General features: G+C 49.5%; 2 protein-coding genes across 4 annotated transcripts; one reads left to right on the top strand and one right to left on the bottom strand.

The window, feature by feature from the left end:
• The first annotated feature begins 20 nt into the window (after window positions 1-20).
• Window positions 21-4,838, top strand: SCNM1 (sodium channel modifier 1). 2 transcript variants are annotated; one of them, NM_001257712.2, is made up of 7 exons: window positions 21-185; window positions 460-530; window positions 887-975; window positions 1,073-1,170; window positions 1,278-1,366; window positions 2,400-2,594; window positions 3,530-3,680. In NM_001257712.2, the coding sequence occupies exons 1-7, from the start codon at window positions 135-137 to the stop codon at window positions 3,627-3,629; spliced, it is 693 nt and encodes a 230-aa protein (NP_001244641.1). In that variant the 5' UTR covers window positions 21-134; the 3' UTR covers window positions 3,630-3,680. The 2 variants fall into 2 exon arrangements, with proteins under 2 accessions (NP_001244641.1, XP_015006312.1); XM_015150826.3 differs by having other exon boundaries at window positions 126-234; window positions 3,530-4,838.
• On the bottom strand, window positions 4,529-9,808 carry TMOD4 (tropomodulin 4). Of its 2 annotated transcripts, none has more exons than XM_015151950.3 (10): window positions 9,690-9,808; window positions 8,478-8,642; window positions 8,116-8,272; window positions 7,676-7,792; window positions 6,767-6,856; window positions 6,177-6,307; window positions 5,977-6,084; window positions 5,465-5,608; window positions 5,061-5,205; window positions 4,529-4,645 (listed from the first exon to the last, which is right to left on the bottom strand). In XM_015151950.3, the coding sequence occupies exons 2-10, from the start codon at window positions 8,598-8,600 to the stop codon at window positions 4,623-4,625; spliced, it is 1,038 nt and encodes a 345-aa protein (XP_015007436.1). In that variant the 5' UTR covers window positions 8,601-8,642; window positions 9,690-9,808; the 3' UTR covers window positions 4,529-4,622. The 2 variants fall into 2 exon arrangements, with proteins under 2 accessions (XP_015007436.1, XP_001104793.1); XM_001104793.4 differs by having other exon boundaries at window positions 9,662-9,807.
• Window positions 9,809-10,159: the final 351 nt, after the last annotated feature.

Genomic DNA, 10,159 nt, shown 5'->3' with positions numbered 1-10,159 from the left:
ATTCCCGGAAGTACGGGGGCCGACAGGAAGACAAAGAGAAAAGAGAAGGCGCTGTCCCGCTCTTGCTACGGTGGCCTAGAGGAGTGGCGAAACCGGAACAAGAAAATTTATCACTTCTGGGACTCACAGTCGTGATGTCTTTCAAGAGGGAAGGAGACGATTGGAGTCAACTCAATGTGCTCAAAGTAAGCGTGAGCGGAGAGGATCTGCAGCCTCTTCAGTCGCTCTCTGAAGGTTGGGAAGGAGCTTTGTTTCATTGCTCTGGCAACAACTCGGGGGTGCAGGAGAGAACCAGGCGACTTAGAGCTGTGTAGTGACTCCTTTTTCGGTCTATGATCGCTGTTCTCCCCAGGGTCCTTATGTCCTTATTCCGTTTGACTCCTCATTTCTATCATTTAACTTCCATCCCTCTCTCCTATCCTGCTGATCCGTCCGGATTTCTTCCCCTACTCCCTGCAGAAAAGAAGAGTCGGGGACCTCCTCGCCAGTTACATCCCAGAGGATGAGGCGCTGATGCTTCGGGATGGACGGTAAGAGCGAGGAGTGGCTCAAGCCTGAGGGTTTTGCGGTTAGAGGCTCAATAGCTGTGTTGCCCAGGCTGTCCTTGAACTCTAGGGCTCAAGTGATCCTGCCTTCTCAGCGTCGCGATTAGCTGGGATTACAGGCGCACGCCACCACGCCCGGCTTCAACAAACTTTTGTTATTAATTAGGACAGCAGAAGTATCTAGGATTCTTTGGCGGCTAGTGAGGACTGGAAGAAGTGGAGATTGGGTCACCAGGGAGTTGGGTTTTGCAAAGACTGCTAGGACAGGGTGGGACTTACGGCAGGGACAGGCCCAACCCTCTTCCCCTGGACCAGTTATCCTCTTCTCTACCCCTGCTCAGCTTTGCTTGTGCCATCTGCCCCCATCGACCGGTACTGGACACCCTGGCCATGCTGACTGCCCACCGTGCAGGCAAGAAACATCTGTCCAGTAAGTTCGGGGGAAGACAGGGGATGGGGAATAAATCGAAATCTCTGCACACCAGCCTTGGTGCTATGCTTTTAATTCTGTTTCCCTTTCTCTTCAGGCTTGCAGCTTTTCTATGGCAAGAAGCAGCCGGGAAAGGAAAGGAAGCAGAATCCAAGACATCAGAATGAATTGAGGAGGGAAGAAACCAAAGCTGAGGTAATCAGAGAGTGGAGAGTGTGTTCTAGGCAAGACCCTGCTGCACACACCAGGCTGGAAGGGCAGAGGGCTGAAGGCTCTGACTCTGTCTCCCATCTTCTTACCAGGCTCCTCTGCTAACCCAGACACGACTTATCACCCAGAGTGCTCTGCACAGAGCTCCCCACTATAACAGTTGCTGCCGCCGGAAGTACAGGTATGGGAGGGGAAAGCCAGAGGTAGGAAGGCTCGGAAGGAGATAGAGGGCTCTGAAAGTGTTTTCCAGTCTGTATTCTGAGGAATACTAGCGTTCTGGAGATGTTACTTAGTGTTTCAAGAAAAGGAGAATTTTGGCCGGGCACGGTGGCTCACACCGGTAATCCCAGCACTTTTGGAGGCTTAGGCGGTGGATCACTTGAGATCAGGAGTTCAAGACCAGCCTGGCCAACATGGTGAAACCCCGTCTCTACCAAAAATATAAAAAATTAGCTGGGTGTGTGGTGTGTGCCTGTAATCCCAGCCACTCAAGAGGCCGAGGTGGAAGAATTGCTTGAATCCGGGAGGCAGAGGTTGCTGTGAGCCAGGATCATACCACTTCACTCCAGCCTAGGTGACAGAGTGAGACTCCATCTCAAAAGAAAAAGAAAAGGAGAATTTTGTGATTTTTAAATAAAGTTTGGGAAATGGCACTTTGTAATTCTACTTGAAGAGTAACAGTTTTAGGCCGGGCGCAGTGGCTCAAGCCTGTAATCCCAGCACTTTGGGAGGCCGAGACGGGTGGATCGCGAGGTCAGAAGATCGAGACCATCCTGGCTAACACGGTGAAACCCCGTCTCTACTAAAAAATACAAAAAACTAGCCGGGTGAGGTGGCGGGCGCCTGTATCCCAGCTACTCGGGAGGCTGAGGCAGGAGAATGGCGTAAACCCGGGAGGCGGAGCTTGCAGTGAGCTGAGATCTGGCCACTGCACCCCAGCCTGGGTGACAGAGCAAGACTCCATCTCAGAAAAAAAAAAAAAAAAAAAAGAGTAACAGTTTTAAAAGCTATACAAAGTCTTAAGAATTAAAAAAAAAACTTGTAAAATTTAAAGCTAGCCTTTCCCAAATTCATGATTCTAAAATCCTTTGTATGCAGAACTTACTAATATCTTGAAAAATATAGTTTAAGAAACACTGTTTTAAGAGGTTGGGAGTCATAGGAGAGTTGGCCCTTTCCCTTACTGCTTTTACAGACTATTCTTCTCTACCTAGACCAGAAGCCCCTGGTCCCTCTGTCTCCCTTTCTCCTGTGCCACCCTCAGAGGTCGAACTCCAAAGCGGGAAGATCAGTAGGGAACCTGAACCTGGGGCTGGCCCACAGGCCGAGGAGTCAGCAACTGTCTCAGCCCCTGCACCCATGAGCCCCACAAGAAGACGAGCCCTGGACCATTATCTCACCCTTCGAAGGTGAGTGTGCCTAATCAGTTTCCTCAGATTTTCTTTTCTCTCTGACCCTTCTTGTTTCAAAGCTTTTTTTTTTTTTTTTTTTTTTTTTTTTGAGACGGAGTCTCGCTCTGTCACCAGGCTGGAGTGCAGTGGTGTGATCTCATCTCAGCTCACTGCAACCTCCGCCTCCCAGGTTCAAGCGATTCCCCTGCCTCAACCTCTCGAGTAGCTGGGATTACAAGCATGTGCCACCATGCCTGGCTTATTTTTTGTATTTTAGTAGAGGCGGGGTTTCACTACGTTGGTGAGGATGGTCTCAATCTCCTGACCTTGTGATCCACCCACCTCGGCCTCCCAAAGTGCTGGGATTACAGGCGTGAGCCACCGTGCCCGCCCCCCATTTTTTTTTTTTTTTTTTTTTTTTGAGACAGAGTTTTGTGTGTTCCCCAGGCTGGAGTGCAATGACACAATCTTGGCTCACCACAACCTCCGCCTCCGGGGTTCAAGCGATTCTCTTGCCTCAGCCTCCCAAGTAGCTGGGATTATAGGCATGCCCAGCTAATTTTATATTTTTAGTAGAGACGGGGTTTCTCCGTGTTGATCAGGCTGATCTTGAACTCCCGACCTCAGGTGATCCACCTGCCTTGGCCTCCCAAAGTGCTAGGATTACAGGCGTGAGCCACCATACCCGGCCTCCTATTGTTGTTTTTTATCTTTGGTTTCGTTTTGTTTTATCCACCCAATTTACATGGCTCTCAATTTTTTCTCACCACTAACTTTTTTTTTTTGGTAGAGACAGGGTTTCACCATGTTGGTCATGCTGGTCTTGAACTCCTGACCTCAAGTGATCCACCCACCTTGGCCTCCCAAAGTGCTGGGATTACAGGTGTGAGCTCACCACTAACTTCTTAATAAGCCTCTTTCCTAATCGATGCTATTTTCTCTGATGTTTCCAGCTCAGGATGGATCCCAGATGGACGAGGTCGATGGGTAAAAGATGAAAATGTTGAGTTTGACTCTGATGAGGAGGAACCACCTGATCTCCCCTTGGACTGACACCCTTTTCCCATTCATTCACAAATACACTGCAATGGGTGCTGAGAACTTAACTTTCCTTAAGTCTGGTTCCTTGTCAGATCTCAGGATTTCAGATCTGTTCATTCTCAATCCAACTACTCCTTTCCTGCCATGTACACAGCTCTCCATACTTTTTTTTTTTTTTTTTTTTTTTGAGGCAGAGTCTTGCTCTGTCGCCCAGGCTGGAGTGCAGTGGCCCGATCTTGGCTCACTGCAAGCTCCGCCTCCCAGGTTCACGCCATTCTCCTGTCTTAGCCCCCTGAGTAGCTGGGACTACAGGTGCGCACCACCACACCCGGTTAATTTTTTGTATTTTTAGTACAGACGGTGTTTCACTGTGTTAGCCAGGTTGGTCTCGATCTCCTGACCTTGTGATACGCCCGCCTCGGCCTCCCAAAGTGCTGGGATTACAGGCGTGAGCCACCGCGCCCAGCCACAGCTCTCCATACTTCTAGCCCCTCCCCCACCTTCTACCAAAGCCATGCCAAGCGTCAGCTGCATCAGCCTGGTGCCCTATTAATAAGACTGTCAAAAAGAGGTCTTTGCCCTTCATGTTGTCTGCCTCCTTCTCCACTACCACTCAAAGTCCTTTCCCCCTTCAAACCACATGAGGACTGTGGGTAGGCACTGGAGGGACCTGGCTACATCTGGAAACAGGGCTGCGGCTAAGTTCCCTGTGAAAGTAGAAGAGTTGAAAGGCGTTGGCAGGGTTATGGGGAACACCAAGGGAGGGAGCTCCCCCACCTCCTCCTAGTAACCTGAACCTCTCTGCCTGCTGATCCCCAGAGTATAAATAATCCCCTGGTGAACTGGCAGTAACCCTTGGGGGTTAGCGCCAAGATTCTCACCCCAAAGTCCAAGGAAGGAGGCAGGCAAAATGGATATAAGGGCTTTTATTTACAGGAAAGGAGGACAGATGAGAATTTAAGTGTCTAGTGCTCCCAGCTCTAGTTGGTAAAGGGAAATGCAGTATTATCTCTTCTTTTGCTGGCGACCTGTAAAGGAGGAATATTAAACATAAGTGTTTGTTCCAGCTACTGCTTTCTGCAAAGGCACTCTTCTCCTTTCCAGTCCCTTAGCCAAACTCATAAATTGGTAGTGTCTTAGGCCACCTTACAGGCCCATCCCACATTAACGAAACAAAACAAGAAACCACACCACAAATAAAATTACAATACCTCTAAACAAGTATTGTTATCTCTAGTATCCTTTCTACCTCTCTACTCGTCCATATTTGGGGCAGGGGGAGTTTTCTGTCTACTTTCTGATCACTCTTGGGATTTGAACTTCTCATGTGAATAGCTCTTTGGTAGCACGCTGGGCTATTAGTCATTAGGTCTGCTTTCAGGAGGATCCACCAATTTCTGCACTTCCCTGCCCACTCCACACATCATGTCTGCAGTTACTCACGTAGTTCATTGTTTCGGGTCATGGCCTGGGCTGCCCGAGCTCGCGGCCCCTGCTGCGTGAAGTGGTAGCCAAAGCGGACAATAGAGGGACACTGCTCTAGCACGGTGGCCATCTCCATCTCCACTGCATCACCAGGCCACTGGCGCTGGGGGAGGGAGAGGCAAAAGCTGACCGTCACCCTCTCTGGGCTGTTTACCATCCCAGACCACAGATCCCTTTGGGAGGTCAAAGAAGCTTGTTTCTCCACAGTGGTTGAAGAGAGATGCTGACTTGGCTTCCCTCATAGAGATAATGAAGAGGAGAATTCAAACAAGATTAAATAAGATAGCTGCCCCAGTGGCTGGCTCAGGGAGGAGACTCCTCAATGAGACTGAATGCTAACATCAGGGGAAGGGAAGGCTGACCTGATTGTCTACACGGAGCTCAGTGAGTGTGGCATTTTCCCGAACTGCCTTCAGCACAGCCATGAGTCCTGTGCTGCTAATGAAGTTGGATTCGATGTTTAGGCTCTGGAGGCTACGATTCTCACGCAACATATCAGCCACTGCCTGGGTAGTAGGGACTTGGGTTAGGATTAGGGAACAGTTTCACAGATGACTGAGGAAAGAAAGAACAGGAGCAAGAGGGAAACACAGCTCTTTGAGAAGAGTCCTTGAGGAGCTATAAATGGAGCTAGAGGGATACAGAAAGCAGGGTGGATAGCAGGGGAAAGCAGGGAGATGAATGTGCAGTAGGACTGGGGGTGTTAGAGAGGGTTGAGAGTTAGGAACCATGGCACTGAAGGTAGGAGTCTCCATGAGGGCTGCCCTAAGAAGGCATGATGAGAATAGCACTCCCTAGCAAAACCCTTTATGACAGCCATGCAAGGGGTGCATGTAAGATGTGGAAGAAGGCTGGGGATGTCGACTAGCCTTACATTGGCGATGGGGTCACCACTCCTCGTGGCTACCAGACTGAAGCTCCGCACATAGGTATTTGCTTTCATTGCTTCACACAGCTCACTTAGCATGGGTATTGGGATGTCCTACCAGAGGAGAATAGGAGATGGTGGGCTAAGGGACTCTTGGATGTCAGTGGTTATCCAGAGTTACGGTTTGGAGGATGCAAGTCAAATACCTGTATATTATTCAGGTTCACCTCCTCCAGCTCTTTGTCATTGCTTCGGACCCTCTTTAGTATCTCCTCAATGTTTGTGGGATTTGGGGGTTCATCCGGCACTGGCTTATACTTGTCAGGCTGTACCACACCTGGTGAGTGAGGGCAGGAAGGGAACCCAACATGTTCCCCACAATCTCCTCCCCATTGGTTTTTTCGCTCTATCCACCTAGGCTGGAATGCAGTGGCACAATCTCAGTTCACAGCAGCCTTGACCTCCCGGGTTCAAGCAATTCTTGTGCCTCAGCTTCCCAAGTATAATAGCTGGGATTACAGGTGTGCACCTGGCTAATTTTTGTATTTTTAGTAGAGACACCATGTTGGCCAGGCTGGTCTCGAACTCCTGACCTCAAGTGATCCACCCTCCTCAGCCTCCCTAAATGCTGGGATTACAGGCATGAGCCACCACGCCTGGCACTCCACAGGTTTTCTTATCACTCATGCAGCATGTTCTCTCCCAGAATCATCAGTTTCACCCTTTTCTACCTTCTCCCAGACACTAGGACTGCCTGCCCAGAGCCCTGGAGACCATGCTCCCCAAACACACTCACTACTAATGCCTTCGGTATTGCAGATTTCTCCGCTGCAGAGGGCATCATAGTATTGCTTGTTGCTCATCAGTGTGTACATGTCCAGAATTGCTGGAGAGGGTAAGCAGAGGGGTCACAGGGAATGAGAAGGAACCTGTTCCAAGCCTCCCTCCTACCTCTTTCTGAATCTGCTGCATTTTTAAAGCCTGACCACTTACACTTTGTCAAAGAAGTTCCCTACCCTCTCTCAGCCCCAGGGGTCCTTTCCATAAACTTCTGAAGGCAGTAGTTTCTAAAACATTGAGAAAGGGCTAAGGGAAGGTCCCTTAGGAGCCACTAGAGGGTAAGGGAGTCTGTAGTGACTCTCCTTTTTCAGCCAGAATGGTTCCACTTGTTTTGTTTTGTTTTGTTTTGTTTTTTGAGACAGTCTTGCTCTGTCCCCCAGGCTGGAGTGCAGTGGTATGATCTTGGCTCACTGCCACCTCCACCTCCCAGGTTCAAGCAATTCTCCTGCCTCAGCCTCCCAGGTAGCTGGGACTACAGGCGCATGTTGCCACGCCTGGCTAATTTTTTGTATTTTAATAGAGACGGGGTTTCACTGTGTTGCCCAGGTTGGTCTTGAACTCCCGAGCTCAGGCAATCTGCCCACCTCATCCTCCCAAGTGCTGAGGTTACAGGTGTGAGCCACCGTGCCCAGCCCAATGGTTCCACTTTTATTTGCTTTTACAATCCCTGTAAAATTGCTCTTGAGGTGTTATTAAATTTAAAAATGAATAAATATATAAACAAAGAAGAAAAGCTTGAAACTACTGCTTGAGGCTTTCTTAGACATCCACATTCTGGTTGAGGCCCTTCCTCACTAATCCCATGTCATGACTAGGATCCGCCTGCCCCTGATCCTGTCACCCTCAACTTCCCACAGCTACCCACCTGCGATGTCACACATTTCAGCATCTGTGGCATGTGCCAGTGCCTCCTCCAGCTCAGGCTCCAGGGTGATCTGCTCCTCTGCTGGAATTTCCCTCTTGGGCTGAATATAGGGTTTCCCTGATAGGGAGATGAAGGATGGTTCAGGTAGAGGTAATTTCTCCCAAGATCCTGGCCTCCAGGTTTCTTTCCTTCTCCAGGAGGTAGAATGCTGGGTCACGAGGGGACATTGGAAAGCCTGAATCCTGTACAAGCTCAGGACTCCTAGTCCCCTGATCTCTCAAGAACTGAAGAGTGCAAGCTGGCATTTAAGTGTCAGGGCATCTGAGTCCCTAGGCAACTAGGAGCTGGAAGGTGAGAGGAAAGCTGGAGTGGGGGACAAGTGAGAGACAGCATAGCCACTTGGGTTCTACGAGGAGGCATGGATGTCAGGGTCCCCATACCCTTCTTCTCGCCTGTGAAGGGCACCAAGTCATCACGCTCTTTGACTTCTAGTGCCTGCTGCTCCAAGTACTGCAAAAGGGCCTCTCGGTCCAGTGGCCCCGTTGGGCTCTTCTTTGTCTGGTCACGTTGTCTCAGTCCAGCTGGCAGGAGCATGTTCTTAGGGATGAGTTTTGGGGAGCAAGTCAGACCTCCCCTCTGACCTAGGTACTGCTAGGGCTCCCTAAAACATCTCCAGACACCTTTCCCCTGGCCTTCTTAGGCCTCTAGGTCCTGTAGCAAACCCTATTCTCAGCCACCCAGAGCCCAACACCGTTCCCAAATGCCTGGGACTGCCCCTGGTTCCCTGTGCTAGAGCCCTTACCTCAGGGTCCATCTCCTGTAGCTCGCAGTCCAGCTGCTCTAGCTCCTCGGGGCTCAAGGTCCTTAGGATCTCATCTTCATCTATGTCTCTGTATTTCTCCAGTTCCTTCTGATATGATGACATGGTGGCCCCCACCCCCTCCCCACTGTGTGGCACTCACAAAGCCTGGGGAACATGGAACAAAAGGATGGACAATGGTAAGATGGACAGGGGCACAGCAGGGACACAAAGAGACCAGCCAGGGGGCAGAACATTGAATTGAATTTCTTGGAGATTAGAAATCTAGTTGAAGATGGGAAGTTGGAGAAGATTAGGTTGTTTAGAGTTAGAACTAGAGTCTCCTTTCTGCTTCCCCAGCTTCCAGCCACCCTGGATGAGGATCCCAGACATCTAAGCTGGGTTTGTCTTCCCATAGTATGATAGAGAAATCCTGGCAGCACCCCTCCCCTATAACCTCACTTGTCAGTGCCTTTGCCCTAACACAGCTGCTGGAAGCCCTGCCAACACAGCTGGTCCCATGCCCAGTTCCTATTGAAAGGGGGCGAGGGGCGGGGGAATAGAGAGTTTCAGGGAAATTCCTCCTCTCCTCCTCATAATCCAGGCTTTTTCCTAAACTGGATTTAAAAAAGCAAGGAAAATGGGTGTAAAGGGAAGAGACAGTCTCTTACCCCATTCTCATTTCCCTTTTTATTGTGGGGCATCAAGATTTCATTTTCTGTGTTTGCTAAAATTTTAAATCTTAAGGGAAAACAAGGGCTCGGAGCTGTTGGGGAACTTCCAGGTTGGGGGAAGGGTAGTAAGGCCTCTGGAGAAGGGACTGAGTCCCCATAATCTGTCCCTTGCTTTGGACAGGAAGGTGACACTAGACCAATAGGTGTAAATGGAGTAAAGTTTCTTTAAAAACAGTGGGAATATTAAACTCACACAATTTTGTACAATATAAGATATACACAAGGAGCTATACATACACACTATGCTGAATATGAAAGATCCAGAAAGTATGTGAGACACTCACATCGACAATGTAAACTATATACAGTTAAGGGGTAGGACGGCACAGTGGCAGAAATATACAGAGTAACAGAGACAGGGACACACTCCACATCATTCCACATAGGAGCCACTCTTCTCCCCCCACCTCCCACCGGGCTCTCATCCATAAGCCCCCTGTCTCCCCCACCTACCAGTTCTGGTGGCCACCTCCCTTCTCACCTCCCGTGTCAGTAGGTCTGTCTGTTCTACTAGAGCACCGTCCCAGCAGCAGGAGGAGCCCAGTGCCGGGGGAGAGGGTGGGGGAACAGTGAGCTCAGCATTTTATTATTTTAGCTCTGGCCAGGTGGGGGGTAGTGGGAGATCACATATACACAGCCCCCATACCCTGCCCAGCCCTGAGAGCCTCTAGTGGTCATTAACAGCCATGGCATCTCCTCCACTTCCCTTCATACAAGCCCCAGTCCGAGACCTCGGAGTTCGACTAGAATCAGCCAGTTCCTCCTCATTTGGTGCCTGTTGTATTCAAAAGAGTGAGTGTAAAGTGATATGAAGGTCAATATAAGGATGTATTTTGGTGTGCAATTTTCAGATGTTTATAATTTAGCTGGAGGAATGAATACAATTTAGAAAGGACAGCTCATAATAAATGCTATCAAATAAAGACCCAAATATATTCAGGTATTCATAAA

The sequence above is a fragment of the Macaca mulatta genome, chromosome 1, assembly GCF_049350105.2.
Source record: "Macaca mulatta isolate MMU2019108-1 chromosome 1, T2T-MMU8v2.0, whole genome shotgun sequence".
NCBI lineage: Eukaryota > Metazoa > Chordata > Mammalia > Primates > Cercopithecidae > Macaca > Macaca mulatta.
This window is presented reverse-complemented; position numbering and strand designations above follow the sequence as displayed.